This window comes from Neoarius graeffei, chromosome 1, assembly GCF_027579695.1.
Source record: "Neoarius graeffei isolate fNeoGra1 chromosome 1, fNeoGra1.pri, whole genome shotgun sequence".
NCBI lineage: Eukaryota > Metazoa > Chordata > Actinopteri > Siluriformes > Ariidae > Neoarius > Neoarius graeffei.
In genome coordinates this window covers 110,694,389-110,710,273 of record NC_083569.1, presented here as the reverse complement: position 1 = coordinate 110,710,273, position 15,885 = coordinate 110,694,389, and the positions used below count along the sequence as shown (strand labels likewise).

At 43.3% G+C, this 15,885-nt stretch overlaps 1 protein-coding gene across 11 annotated transcripts in view; it reads right to left on the bottom strand.

Annotated features, from left to right (window-relative positions):
- Positions 1 to 15,885, bottom strand: part of LOC132881935 (tigger transposable element-derived protein 1-like) — a 155,128-nt gene that overhangs the window by 38,950 nt on the left and 100,293 nt on the right. For 9 of the 11 annotated variants that reach the window (XR_009654089.1, XM_060915074.1, XM_060915058.1 and 6 more), the window contains one exon: positions 14,184 to 14,288. The exons of 1 other annotated variant lie outside the window; for it this stretch is intronic. Coding sequence is in view for 9 of the 10 variants with exons in the window: in XM_060915074.1 (XP_060771057.1) it covers positions 14,184 to 14,288 (105 nt within the window). In the remaining variant the exon portion in view is untranslated. Of the gene's footprint in view, positions 1 to 12,260; positions 14,077 to 14,183; positions 14,289 to 15,885 lie in introns of those variants that run through there. One more of the 11 variants, XM_060915041.1, reaches the window with a different exon arrangement.

The window sequence follows — 15,885 nt, the reverse complement described above, 5'->3', positions numbered from 1 at the left end:
AACAGAATAAAAAAAAAAGATGAATGAAATAACACAAAGAGCTGGATAATGCCATCGAGGCTCAAAACAAATAAAATGCCAGGTGAGGATGGATACTCCGCAGAATGGTATAAAAACATTTAGAGAGTTACTATCACCAACATTATTGAAATGCTTTAATTTTACACTTAATGGAGGAGAAACACCAGCCTCCTGGAGACATGCCATCATCTCTGTAATTCCCAAGGTGGGCAACGATAAATCTGAGTGCAGTTCATACAGACCGATATCGATTTTAAACTTGGACTATACGCCTCAATAATCGCAAAAAGATTAGAAAATATTATTCCAGACATAATAGATGACGACCAGACAGGGCTCCTTAAAACCAGACAGACACAAGATAACTTAAGATGGGCTTTACATTGAATGGAGCACATGGGCAAAAATAAAGTCCATTGTTCTCAGCCTCGATGCCGAAAAGGCATTCGATTCAGTTAGTTGGGAATACCTATACTTAACGCTGCAAATTTGGCTTTAATATTAACGTCATCCTATATCTAAAAAAAACATCATTCCTCCTCAGCCAGAATCAAAATGAATGGTAATCTGACCAACATCGTGCCACTTGAAAGAGGCTGTCAGCAGAGATGTCCCTTAAGTCCAGCCTTGTTTGCCCTATTTATCGAACCTCTCGCTCAGGCTATTAAAGAAGATCAGGACATAAGAAGAATTTGGATTAACAGCACCGAGTTTAAGACTTGCCTTTACGCAGAGGACATATTGATCACTCTTTCGCAGCCAGACTCGAGTTTACCGAAATTAACATGCTCCTTGAAAACATTCAGTTGTTACTCGGGTTATAAATTAAACATACACAAAACACAAGATGGAGAAGGACTATCGGTCGGCCTCGAAGAAATTCTGGCAAACCGTCCGGCGCCTCAGGAGGGGGAAGCAGTACTCTGCCAACACTGTTTACAGTGCAGGTGGGGAGCTGTTGACCTCGACTGGGGACATTGTCGGGCGGTGGAAGGAATACTTTGAGGATCTCCTCAATCCCACCGTCATGTCTTCCACTGAGGAGACTGAGGCTGATGACTCAGAGGTGGACTCGTCCATTACCCAAGCCGAAGTCACTGAGGTGGTTTGCAAGCTCCTCGGTGGCAAGGCACCGGGGGTGGATGAGATCCGCCCTGAGTATCTCAAGTCTCTGGATGTTGTGGGGCTGTCTTGGTTGACACGCCTCTGCAACATCGCGTGGCGGTCAGGGACAGTGCCTCTGGAGTGGCAGACTGGGGTGGTGGTCCCTCTTTTTAAGAAAGGGGACCGGAGAGTGTGCCCCAATTATAGGGGAATCACACTTCTCAGCCTCCCAGGGAAGGTTTACTCCAGGGTACTGGAGAGGAGAATTCGACCAATAGTCGAACCTCGGATCCAGGAGGAACAATGCGGTTTTCGTCCTGGTCGCGGAACACTGGACCAGCTCTATACCCTTCATAGGGTGCTCGAGGGTTCATGGGAGTTTGCCCAACCAGTCCACATGTGCTTTGTGGATCTGGAGAAGGCATTCGACCGTGTCCCCCGTAGTATTCTGTGGGGGGTGCTTCGGGAGTATGGGGTTTGGGGCTCTTTGCTAAGGGCTGTCCGGTCCCTGTACGAACGGAGCAGGAGTCTGGTTCGCATTGCCGGCAGTAAGTCAGACCTGTTCCCGGTGCATGTTGGACTCCGGCAGGGCTGCCCTTTGTCACCGGTTCTGTTCATAATTTTTATGGACAGAATTTCTAGGCGCAGCCAGGGGCCAGAAGGAATCCTGTTTGGGAACCACAGGATTTCATCTCTGCTTTTTGCGGATGATGTTGTCCTGTTGGCTTCTTCAAACCAGGACCTTCAGCATGCACTGGGGCGGTTTGCAGTCGAGTGTGAAGCGGCTGGGATGAGAATCAGCACCTCCAAGTCCGAGGCCATGGTTCTCGACCGGAAAAGGGTGGCTTGCCCTCTCCAGGTTGGTGGAGAAGTTCTGCCTCAAGTGGAGGAGTTTAAGTATCTCGGGATCTTGTTCACGAGTGAGGGAAGGATGGAGCGTGAAATCGACAGGCGGATCGGTGCAGCCTCCGCAGTGATGCGGTCGCTTTACCGGTCCGTTGTGGTGAAGAAGGAGCTGAGCCAAAAGGCGAAGCTCTCAATTTACCGGTCGATCTACGTTCCGACTCTCACCTATGGTCATGAGCTTTGGGTAATGACCGAAAGGACAAGATCGCGGATACAAGCGGCCGAAATGAGTTTCCTTCGCAGGGTGGCTGGGCGCTCCCTTAGAGATAGGGTGAGAAGCACAGTCACTCGGGAGGAGCTCGGAGTAGAGCCGCTGCTGCTCCACATCGAGAGGAATCAGCTGAGGTGGCTCGGGCATCTTTTTCGGATGCCTCCTGGACGCCTCCCTGGGGAGGTGTTCCAGGCATGTCCCCCCGGGAGGAGGCCCCGGGGAAGACCCAGGACACGCTGGAGGGACTATGTCTCTCGGCTGGCCTGGGAACGCCTCGGTGTTCTTCCCGAGGAGCTGGCCGAGGTGTCTGGGGAAAGGGAAGTTTGGGCTTCCCTGCTTAGACTGCTGCCTCCGCGACCCGGTCCCGGATAAAGCGGAAGAAGACGAGACGAGACAAAACACAAGTTAGTTCATTTAATTATATACCCTCACTACAAATAAATAACCTTTGCAATTTTAAATGGGAGAATAACACCATTAAATATTTAGGAATAAAAATTGCAAAGGATTTATCCACCATCTACGCAATTAGCCAATGACTAAAAAGATAGACAGATTTAAACAAATGGAGTTTATTACCACTGGACTTGCATAACCGAACAGACATAGTTAAAATGAACATCCTGCCACAATTGCTTTTTCTTTTTCTGTCAATACCTATAGAAAAACCTGAAAAACAATTAACAGAATGCTATCTGGGTTCATTTGGAAAGGCCTTAAACCAAGGATCAGATATAATACATTGCAACTGCCCAAAGAAAAAGGGCGATTATCTCTGCCAAACATAGTGAACTACTACAAATCAGCACAGCTTAGATATTTGATTTATTTGTGCAACCCATATTATAATGCTAAATGGAAAAATCTAGAATTAAGCCAACTGGACATTCCCCTCCAGAGCCTGCTTGGAGACAGAAATCTATACTTGCTGCATAAACAAAACTTAAGTGGTTGGACAAAAACACCCTTAAACATTTGGTTTTGTAAATGTCGTAAAAGTAAACTAGAAAATCACATTAAATTATTATGATGGGTAGCATATGATGATTTTATACCCGCCCAGATGGATAGGCGTTTCAAACAGTGGCTCTTTAAAGGCATCACAACGTACTGTCTTATTTCTGACAAAGGGAGACTAGACTGTTTTCAAAAACTTATGCCGCTTTTCCACTACAAATGCGGCTGAGCCGTGCCGTGCTGAGTCGAGCTGAGCGGGGCTGTTGGAGTTGCATTTCGACTACAACCGCGCTGAACCGTGCTGGCTGGAAGTGGGTGGACACATTGGGTGGAGTTAGCGAAAGTGGGTGGACGTCACGTGATGTCGTTAAGCAGCGCAAACAGTGACATCAGTGACAATGGCGGAACAAGTCAGAGCCGGGCCGGGGGCGGGGCAAATGACCGGGCCCTTTATTAAAGCTTATCATAACATCATTTTAGGCTACAAAATGTCCGCAACTGCGGTGTTTACCAATTTCAACACTACCGGGTGCAACTATGTTATTTAGTACATCAAATCCTTCAAACGAACATGTAACTCAGAAACAAAAAACATTAGGATACTGTACATGGCTCATAATAAAACATCAATAGCCTATACTGCGCACATTATTTGAAGGGCATACGAATGAGCGCTCAGAGGTTGCAACGGTGACAGGAAGAGTCAGAAATAAAAGGAGGGCGGTGCAAACCTCACTGAATGCACTGTGTTTACCAATTTCAACACTACGGGGTGCAACTATGTTATTTTGTACATTAAGTCCTTCAAACGAACATGTAACTCAGAAACAAAAAAACAGGTGACATACTGTACGTGGCTCATAATAAAACATCAATAGCCTACTGCGCGCATTATTTGAAGGGCATACGACGAGCCTTGCGCTCCGCGAACTCGTCCACGATGCTCTGTATGTCACTGATTCAGTGAGCTTTTAAGCGGTAGTCTCACGACCCGAATAGTAAACAATAAACATGGAGGACATGGAGTCGTTAGTGTTGCTGGTCTTGGTGCTGTGGCTTGTTGTCACCGACAACGCCAACAGATACTGGCAAGAGCGTATAGATGAGGCGAGGCGCATAAGGCTTCAGAAATTCTCGTAATTCGTAATTCTCCTTCCGGGTTTACGGTGTTTACAGATCCCAGCGCGCTCGCGGGGCGTGTGTGGGCATGTGAGGACACTCCTCCTCACCAATCAGTGCACAGGGGAGTGTCTGCTCACGCCCCCAACCTCACTCGGCACGGCTTGGCTCGCTTCAGCCCCACTCCAAAACGGTGCGAGTTTTAGGGGCTAAGCAGGGCTGAAGCGAGCTGAGTCGTGCTGGTTTTTGGTAGTCGAAACGCGAGCCGTGTCGGGCTGAAGTGAGCTGAAAAAGGGTAGTGGAAAAGGGCCAATAGACAACTGCGACTTGGAAAATCAAGACTTCTTCAGATACCTTCAAGTTAGAGCTCATTTTAAGTGATATTTAAAAAAACAACAGAGGAATGCAACTCTGATTTAATTAACATTTTGATTGACGCATACAAATCTAAGCTAAACCGGAAATTGATTACCAGAATCTACTCCTGTTTACAGTCATACATTGGGTTTTCCACTCTATGTTAAATCCAACTGGGAAAAAGAAGCAAAGATAATCATTTCAGAAGATGAATGGCAGAACATTTGTAAAACTCAAATGAGCACTTCAAGTTCTGGTCATTGGAGGGAATTTACATGGAAAAATATAATTCGATTTTTTTTATCGCTCCAAGAATTAAACAACTTCAGAAAGGCCAGCCTAGTTACGGACGGTGCTCGAGAGTGTGTGGAAACTCTCAGGTGGATCATTTCCATGTTTTCTGGGACTGTCCAATTGTACAATCCTACTGGCGGGATGTAGTGGAGGAGATAAAATCAATAGTAGGCTTTGAGATTAAAAACGATTTTTGCACAATTTATCTTGGTAACATCTCCCCCCCACTATCAATGTCACAGATAAATATTTGGTTAAAATAATGTTAGCAGCCAGTAAAAAAGCTATTACAAGAAGATGGCTAACAAAAGAATCCCCATCGAAAGAGGAGTGGATTGGAATTGTAAAAGAAATGTATGACAGGGAAAAGCTGACTTTTTCCTTGAACCTGTGCATGGACAAATTTACTCCATACTGGAGGAAATGGACAGTTCATATTGAATGAGTGGCCCCTCATCACAACAGGATGTAATTAATAAGTACCGTATTTTCTGGACTATAGAGCGCACCTGTATATAAGCCGCATCCGCTCTATTTAAAAAAAATTTTTTTTTTAAAAGATATACAAGCCGCACCGAGCTATAAGCCGCAGATATCTATGTTGAAAAATTAGATATTTACTGCATGTACAGAACGATTTTGTACTGTAAATGTACATGTATGTACCTGAACAGATTCTTTCTGAACAGTGCCTTTTAACACGGCAGCAACTTTGCTGATTAAAACGGAACAGAACCAAGAGAAAATAACCGGTATTTATTTACCTTCATTTCTCCTGTGTTTGAAACCACAAGTCACTTTAATCATCTTCGCTGAAACCCATGAAGTCGTCTTCTTCATTTGTCGTGCGTGTTCTATCTGCTAAAGATCTGCTAATTCTTCTTTGCATTGATTTTTCGTCTATCTTATTTTTGATTCTACTTCCGGTTAGAGCGCCCCTAGTGGTGGAAGAAAAATCCACAGAATAGCCGCACCTTTGTATAAGCCGCATGGTTCAAAACCTAGGAAAAAAGTAGCGGCTTATAGTCCAGAAAATACGGTACCCATGTAACTCAGGGTTCTCCACGAGGGGTTTTAGAGGGGCGGGCCGCCCCCCTTTCTGTGATTCCCGCCCCCGTTTAATTTCTGCCGCCCCTTTACAAAAGGAAGAGACGTCCCTTTGTTTTCTTTGTGACAGACAGCCTTTCTCTGTTGGAGTACCGACAATGCGACAACACCCGAGTGTGAAACTCATTTACCAGCAATTAGTTTAGTCAGTCTGACGATTATAGTCTAAGAAAAGCGTTTCACACTTCGGCGTTTTTGACACATTGCTTTTGCGCCGGGAGATAACACGCTGTGGCAGCGGGGGCGTGGTCAAGCATCAATCTGTGACAGGAGGGCGGAGTCAGGGAAGGTAAGTGGCAGAATCACTACACCTGTCGTTAATGTGTTTGTGTGCCTTCCCAGGGACTGCGCCCTATTTAAGGCGAGAGAGCGAGAGCAGAGGGAGCTCTCTCCCCAACCAGACAGCTGATGCGTGTGCATGTGTCTGAGCGTGTGTGAGAGTATATATGAACGCTGAAAAGCTGAATAAAAGAGTTTTGTGAACTCAGTTCTGGCCTGCCGTCCTTCTGCGCTCTCCCGGGTTTCAGCACCACTGTGACAGTTCATGTAGGTGGGTTGAGCACAGAAGGACGGCAGGCCAGAACTGAGTTCACAAAACTCTTTTATTCAGCTTTTCAGCGTTCATATATACTCTCTCACATGCTCAGACAAATGCACACGCATCAGCCGTCTGGTTGGGGAGAGAGCTCCCTCTGCTCTCGCTCTCTCTCCTTAAATAGGGCGTGGTCACTGGGAAGACACACAAACATTAATTAACGACAGGTGTAGTGATCTGCCACTTACCTTCCCTGACTCCGCCCTCCTGTCACAGACCGATGCTTGACCACGCCCCCGCTGCCACACACGCCTTTATAATAACGTGTGAATCGACACCAAGTTCGAGATAACTGATTATTTCTCTGCCGACAATAACAAAGGATAAAAACAAAAAGTTCAAAGTTGGTGCGGCAAATATAGCCATGGAGCAGTTTAAATAGTTAAAACATCTTTTCAATGTACTTGACTCTAAAAAAAATTATTTTTTCCAGTGGTGCCTGCAATTACATTTCCATTTCAAACAATGTCAGCTTTTGTGGAGCAGTGTGAATATAGTTAATACAAAAACTTTTCTGTTCTTTTTTTGTAGTTTGCTAAATAAAAAAATATTTTTTCCAGTTCCATTTCAAACAATGTGTCTGAATATGATGTGTGTGTAATGTTTGATGTATGATGTGTTTTGTACCAGTCCAATTGATTCCTCTATTCTAAATGATTACTATTTGAGAGTATTTTATGCAAATGACATATGTAAATTTATGCAAATTTGTTTCAAGGTCATCCGATTGACCCCCACCCCCCTATATTTTCAATCCGTGGAGAACCCTGTAACTAATTGTGTTTGGGTTTTTTTTTTGTTTGTTTGTGTAACATGCCCCTTTAATGTCCTAGTCGATGTACCCTCTCAATGTTTATTGCACTTATATGAGAAGGCTTCTGCTCTGTCTCGATGTGGAGAAAAGAGAATATGGACAAGTGGAACAAAAAGGACTGAAATGTTTCTAAACCCTGGATCTAGCCCTCTCTCTTAATATGTACACATCATTGTGATTCATCTACCCCCTGCTTATTTTCTATTCCCCATCTGTGCCTTTTTCTTACACTTTTTCTCTCTTTCTAGAATGTAAAATAAATGACTCCATAAAAATAAAGTTAAAAAAAAATGAACAGACCCTTGTCCATCCACGCTGAAACCATTGCTCGTATACCACAAGCAGATGTCAACACCATCATGGCAGAACCTCCAACAGAACCAGAGCTTGAGAAAGCAATTAAGCTCCTCTCAAATGGCAAGACACCAGGCTCTGACTCCATCCCAGCTGAAATCTACAAGGCAGGAGGCCCAGGTTTGGTACAGAAGCTCACCCAGCTATTTCAGACCATGTGGCAAGAGGAAGTTATCACTCAGGAGCTCAAGGATGTCTCCATTGTCCATCTTTATGAAAAAAAGGGTAACTGGCAGTCTTGTGACAACCACAAAGGAATCTCCCTCCTTGTCACTGCTGGAAAGATCCTCGCAAGAGTCCTCCTCAACCGCCTCATTCAGCACCTGGAAAACAGACACCTGCCAGAGAGTCAATGCAGCTTCAGAGGTGATCAGGGAATAGTTGATATGATCTTTGCCGCATGTCAAGTTCAGGAGAAATGCCAGGAACAGAACAGGGACCTGTACACCACGTTTGTAGACCTGACCAAGGCCTTCGATACGGTCAGCCGAGAAGGTCTATGGAAGATCATGGGGAAGTTTGGCTGCCTGGACAAGTTTGTCAGTAGAGTGCGCCAGTTCCACAACGGCATGCTCGCTCGAGTACTGGACGATGGAGAATCCTCCGATGCCTTCCCAGTTACCAACGGAGTCAAACAGGGCTGTGTAGTGGCACCCACACTGTTCAGCATAACGCTCTCAGCCATGCTGTCAGACGCCTTCTGAAATGATGACGAAACCAGCATCAAGATCAGATTCAGGACTGATGGCAAACTTATTTAGCCTGCGGAGGCTACAAGCAAAGACCAAGGTTGAAGAAGACTCGGTGCATGATTTTCTGTTCACAGATGACACTGCACTCAATGCTACCACAGAGGCACATATGCAAGAGAGCATGAACAGTCTCTCAACTGCCTGTTATAACTTTGGCCTTACAATCAGTACCAAGAAGACAGACGTCTTGCACCAGCCAGCACCGCAGAAGACGTATGTGGAACCAAATATCACTGTTGCCCTCCAACAGCAATAATTGGTTCCACATAACTCTGAAGGCAGTGGATAAGTTCACATGCCTCAATAGCACCATCTCTAGATCTGTGAAGATTGACGACGAGATTGACGCACGCATTGCTAAGGCAAGTTCGGCATTCAGGTGACTACGCGAGTCAGCGTGGGAAAGGAGAGGCATCAAGCTGACCACAAAGCTGAAGGCGTACAAGGCAGTCGTACTGCCCACACTACTGTACGCCTGTGAGATCTGGACAGTATGTGGGCCATGACAGAAATCTAAACTGCTTCCACATGAACTGCCTGAGAAAGCTGCTGAAAATAACCTGGCAAGACAAGATCCCAGACACAGAGGTCCTTTCTACAGCCAACCTGCCAAGCATCCAGACCCTGCTGAAGGGAGCCCAACTCAGGTGGGCAAACCATCTTGTCCAAATGCCTGACACACGCCTGCCCAAGAGACTGCTGTATGGCGAACTGGTGGAAGGCAAGAGTTCACAAGGAGGGCAGAAAAAGCACTTCAAGGACACGCTCAAAGCCTCCCTGAAGAGCTTTGGCATCAACCCAAACACCTGGGAAACACAGGCACAAGACTGCCCAGCCTGGCATAGCCAAAGGTGCTACCTCTTCTGAGCAGAACAAGATAGCAGAGGTGCAAAGGAAGCGTGAGCTGCGCGAGTCCAGAGCCAATTCTCTGCCTTCAATCCCTGCAGACTACCTGTGCCCGACCTGGAGCAGAGGCTTCCGTGCTCGCATTGGACTGATCAGCCACAGTCGGACACACATCTCGTCTTCTTCTACCACCACGTGATGTTCTTGGTCATCGTTGACAACGGACGAACAACAAAATTCTGAATATGTGCATAACATTGTCAAACATGAAATGGCTCACATTAGTGATTTTCTGCTGATAACCATCCATGCGTATTGTGAACTTGCAACTACTCGTAGTTTTTGAAAAAAAAAAAGTTTGTAACCTTATACACAAAAACTAACTCAAATTTCCTTCTTGTTTATTCGAACGTGTTACTTGGACCCAAATGATTTTCCGTTTCAAAATCTGGCTTTTTCTGTTTCGGACAATGAAAAATTCCGTTTCACAATTTCAGTTCAAAATTATTCTGTTTCGCTCCAATTTAGTAATTCTAGCTGGCATAATTTTACTTGGGTTTCAAAGTATTGCATCTCTAGACACAAATGGTCCTTTGCATGATGAAGTCAGTAGGCTGATAAATTGCATTAATAAAAATTTAAGTGGGATCACAGATTGAGACAACTCAAAATACTTTGACATACTGATAACAGATAAATCAAGAAACTAGGATCACCGTGAACTAAAAACCCATTTCATATATAATATGTGCAATATAATAGCATATATCATCTGAATATAATATTGAGAGTACCGAGTTCTCAGAGTACCGAGAAACGCTGCTCGATATCACCATTATGATAGAGCATCATAAGTTGCTTAGTGTTGGTCTCCGTGAGACTCAATCTTCCATCACTTAGAAGATGTTTATACATGGAAAAAGAGCGCTCAACGTCCACGCTCGCCACTGGCAACCATATTAATTCAGATTATATCCTAATAATGGAATTATAGTCAGTGTATAATTGCTATTATTTTAGCCAGAAATTGTTAATATGAATAAGTTCATCAGTTTTACATTAATTTAATGTAATGAACTAGGATGCATTTGTTTCTGTTTCGCGATCGCCATTCTGGTTGCAACACGGGCAGCGAATCTGTAAACGAGCAGCTCATTGGCTGGCTAGGTATGCCACAAGCCAATCACCAACAAAGCTGCCTTGACCGGAAAGGCATGTCTGCTTGGACGTTAGCGGCAGTTACACAGAAGCCTTCTGCGGCAGTTACACTTTGACACGTGAGCAATGTTGAAAAATTTAATACAAGCGCAGATATACTAAAAAAAAAAATTATTTCCAAAAATTCCGTTTGGCAGTCAAAAATCCATTTCACTATAAAAAAAAATTTCCGTAATTTCCATCCGTTTTCCGCAATCGCGGAAAATCATTGGCCCTAGTTACAGAGTTTCACTGACACCACTGCTGGACAAAAAATATTTTTAATCCATTTCATTGTTAAAATTTACTATTCATAAATGTAAGTGTTGAGTCAAACGCCATTTTTCTTTATATTCATAAATCAAAATAATTGTGTTTAAGAAGAAGAAAGCTGTGAAAACGCAATTTAAATTAAAGCCGCTAGCGGCCTTGACGGACCCTCGCACGTGTGGTTCCGCAACCCAGGACATTCCGCCACCCAACAAAACAGTCACGTCATATATTCATCAAATGTTCAAAGGTGATGTGCATGTTGCAAATGCTATGACTGCTTGACGGATGAGAGATAGACAGACAAAGACTGTGTGTTTCTGTGGTGTGAAAATGTACATTTATATATGTACAAAACTATAAGCGTCTCCTCCTTATCCCCATCTCACGCTGTAATCTTAAGTCATCTTAGCTTTCCTGTGTCTGCAGTGTGTGTGCGCGCATGCAGAGTTTTCATATGTCTGCAACAAAAAGCACAATGATGGCAGGTCACTATTATTGTGCATGCGTGTATGTGTCTGTCTGTCGGAGGGAGAGAGAGAGTTCAGATGTTGCGTGTGCATGCGAGTGCATACCTGTGAGAGAGTGTGTACGAGTGTGTGTGTGTGCTACATGTATGAGTGTGAGTGTGTTGGTGGCGCCATGTCAGGCATGTCATAGATCAATCCGTCAAAGCACTGAAAATTTTTGGCACATTTCCTGCTTGGCCAGATGGTGATACTGTACTAGGCATGTGAATTAGACGTGTCAATATCATCAGAATCACGATATCCAATATTTTGTAAAGTTTCAGATCAATCCATCAATGAATTGAACATTCTTTTGCCCATTTCCTGCTTGGCGAGATGGTGGCGCTGTGCTAGGCATCTGAATTAGGCATGTGAATATCATCACAAGCATAATACACAATATTTTGTAAAGTGTCAGATCAATCAGTTAAGGCATTGCCAATTTCTGGCACATTTCCTGCTTGGCCAGGTGGTGGCGCTATAACAGGCAGGCCCATTGGGCGTCAGGTTATCGTAATAATCATAATATCTATTGAAGTAAGAAGTGTCCGACCATACGGTCAATGCACTGTGGCTTTCTGACACATTTCCTGTTTATGTGGCAAGATATTAAAATCATAAGGCCATTTCAACATATTACAGGTCGTCGTCAACTTATGACTGCGTTTGGTTACGACTGACCGGTCGTAAACCGATCTGGTCGTAAGTCGGCCTATGTTAAATGAACGCAAGTATATCGTGACGTGTAATGATATTGCAATCATCTTAAAGTCTTATTTTATCAACATTTATTTCATTACCTTGGCTCATTATTTGGTTTAAGTCAAACACTGCATACTACACTGCGTACAGTACAATTTGTTTAATATGTGCAAAACAAAAAATACGAAATACAGGTGTGAAAAACAGAAAACATTGAAACATACCAAAATACAAATGTAAAACATAGCAAAATGCAAAACTTAGTGACCGCTGGCATGACTGGTGCTTGGCTGTGGGTCGTCTACGTCATCATCAGCTGTTGCAGCGCTCGGGCTGGCGGGAGGATTTGCTCTTTTCATAAACATGGTAAGCCTCGTCTGAATTGTTTGTTTCTTTTTCTCCTCATAAATTTCACGATATGGACGAAGCGCGTCATGTACCATCCGTTCAATCCTTGCAAATCGTTCTATGTTTGGGTCCATTGCTTCAAAATGTGCAAGGAGTTTATTCAGTTGAGAGAAACCTTCTGATAATCCCTTCGTGGTGAACATCCTTCGTGGTTCCTCCTCCTCTTCTTCTTCCTCCGCTTGTCTTCTTTCTTCTTCCAATTCGATCAGTTCTTCATTTGTAAGTTCTCCAGATTCTTGGTCTAGCAACTCCTTGACATCTTCCATTTCACAGTCCAAGGAAAGGTTTTTTGCCAGATTCACTATTTTATCCCGAATCACATCAAGTTCTTTTTCACTATCAAATCCAGCAAAAGTATTCACATAACGCTTCACACAATTTTTCCATATGCCATTCATACACTTCTCAGTCACAGCATCCCAGGCGGTAGCAATATTCTTGATACACTGAAGAATATTATATTGTTTCCAAAAGTCACGAAGTGATACTTCTGGGTCGGCATCTATAGCAGCCATGGCTTGGCTGAAGGTGGTTCGGAGATAGTTTGCCTTGAAGGTAGCAATTGAACCTTGATCCATAGGTTGAATCAATGGACTTGTATTCGGGGGCAAAAAAACCACTTTCACATCGGGATGGAAATCGGCTAAGTGAGGTGGATGTCCAGGTGCGTTATCCAGGAGCAGTAAAATCTTGAAAGGAATTTGCTTCTCCAAACAATATTCACGCACTTGAGGAATAAAACAATTCATAAACCAGTCTTCGAACAGTGCCTGCGTCATCCATGCTTTATGGTTAGAACGAAAGTAGACTGGCAAAGTGTGCTTGTTTACATTCCTGAACGCCCGCGGGTTTTGTGAGTGATAAATTAAGAAAGGCTTCAGCTTGAACCCCGCGATATTCCCACCAAGCAGTAGAGTTAGCCTGTCCTTAAAGGATTTAAATCCCGGCATACTTTTGGCTTCCTTGTGGATGTAAGTGCGAGCTGGCATCCGTTTCCAAAACAATCCAGTTTCATCCACATTGAAAATCTGCTCACCAATATAACCCTCATCTGCAATTATTTCATCCAGAATTTTGGTAAACTTACGAGCTCCTTCATCTGCACTCGCTGCTTCTCCAGTCACTCGAATATTATGCAGTTCAAATCTTTTCTTGAACCTCTTGAACCAACCAGTACTTGCCACGAATTCTTGACTGTAGTCTTCTCCGGCGCGTGCCTTCAAAGTCTGAAATAGACTTCTAGCCTTTGTCTGTATGGTAAAAAGGCTTAACGGTGTCCGTTTTGCAATTTGATCTTCCATCCAAACGTGCAACAATTTCTCCATTTCATGGATGGGTCCGGTACGTTGCTTCGTAATCACTGTTGATCGCATGGGTGCAGAACCTTTCACAGCCTCACAAATTCTTTCTTTGTCTTTCAAAATTGTTGATACAGTAGAGTGGGATAACTTCATAGCACGTGCGATCGCATTAACTTTCTTCCCTCCTTCGTGCTGTTTAATCACCATCATTTTTGTGTCCAGATCAATGGCCTTTCTTGCCTTCTTGGCAGGCTGAGGAGTAGACAAAGACATTTTCCTCTTGGTAGACATCTTGGGGTAGTATTTCGAAAGATACCGTAATTACCAACACAAACGGACACGGGAGAAGTTTACTGTACCGGAATACTGCTCACACGCTCAGCTGGGAAACGCTTGCCAGTCGTAACCAGACGGTCGTAAAGTCGATCGGTTGTAAGTTGCATAGGTCGTAAGTCGATGACTACCTGTACAAGATATCAAAAATCCCTTCACAATTTAATATCAGCGACATCTTGGCATCACGTATAACAAATCTCACATGAATCTCATAAACCGTCTAGGAGGAGCATGTTAAAATTCATCATGTGTCAAAACACACATATTCAAAACCCTATTCTTTCCTTGGCCAGTTGGTGGCGCTATACCAGACAGGCATATTGGGCGTCTAGCTGTCATAATAATCACATTCTCTAATAACCTGAAAGGTTTCAGCCAAATCATTAAATGTATTATGACTTCATGACACATTTCCTGTTTACGTGGCGAGTATTAAAATTCATAATATTGCCATTTCAACATATCACAACATATCAAAAATCCCTTCAAAATTCAACATCAGCAATATCTTGGCATCGTGTTTGCCAAGTTTGACATGAATCTGATGAACCGTCTAGGAGGAGTAGGTTAAAAATGACCATGTGTCCAAAAGCATACAAGCCCAATTACCTCACTTCCTGTTGGGCGTGGCTAATGCAAAGTATATACGAAAGTTGTTTGTCTTGGGACGAACTACATACGTACCGAATTTGGTATGCGTAGCTGAAACTATATGTCAATCCAAGGACTCCATGACATTAGGGGGCGCTATGAAGTCCCTGGGCCACACCCGGGGCCAAACACCTGTGGCTGAGAAGCGGTTACAATGACTGATGTGTGTATCAAATTTCATGAGTTTTAGTGCATGGGAAATGCCTCAAAAAAAGCCCAGCGCGACAGAAAAATAATAATAATCCTTCGAAAAACAATAGTTATATTATATTATATAATAGTTTATTAGGGCCCGAGCACCGTTCGGTGCGAAGACCCTAATAAACTGAACAAGTGCAAGATGGCAGTTTTTAAAATCAAAATATTTAAGGAAAATAAAGTTGAAAGAACAAAATTGGGGAAAAAGAGAGACTGTCTATACAGGCCATGACAGTCAGGCATGTCAGAGGCATAGCACCAGATGGAGAACTCAAATCAATAAGCAGCCTATTACATACAGAAACAATGTGTAGTGCGTTCATACTCGTGATAAAGCCCATTTATTACGTGTGTGAACATAGAGATAACTGACTGGTTTTAGAACTACCCAAATGGGACATTCCACCGAATGGGTGCCATTTGCTTGTTGTACCACTCCCAAATTAAACTTAATTTATTATATCTTTTCAACACTGATTATAATAACACACACATTTAACTATTCAAAATGTGTATTGGTCAACCTCAGGCTACATTATTTTTTTTTTTACAAGGTTTGGAAGTCAAAGATGGCTGCATTTTTTTCAGTCCTGTTACCAAAACTCAAGTGACATCTAAAAAGCATGTTTAAAAGCACATCAACTAATTCCTTTGTCTTTCCCTCAAAAAAAGTGTTCATTTTAAAGAAATGGCTGGTTATATGTTAAAATAATTACCATTTGTGACCAAAAAAAAAAAAAATCACTGTGTATACACTCAAGTTGCATTTTTCTAAAAGATGCAAAGTAATGTTTACCTTTTCAAAAAGACCCAAACCTCAAGTTTATCAAATTTCCTATGATATAATTTATTAAACAACTGAATTAATGATGGACC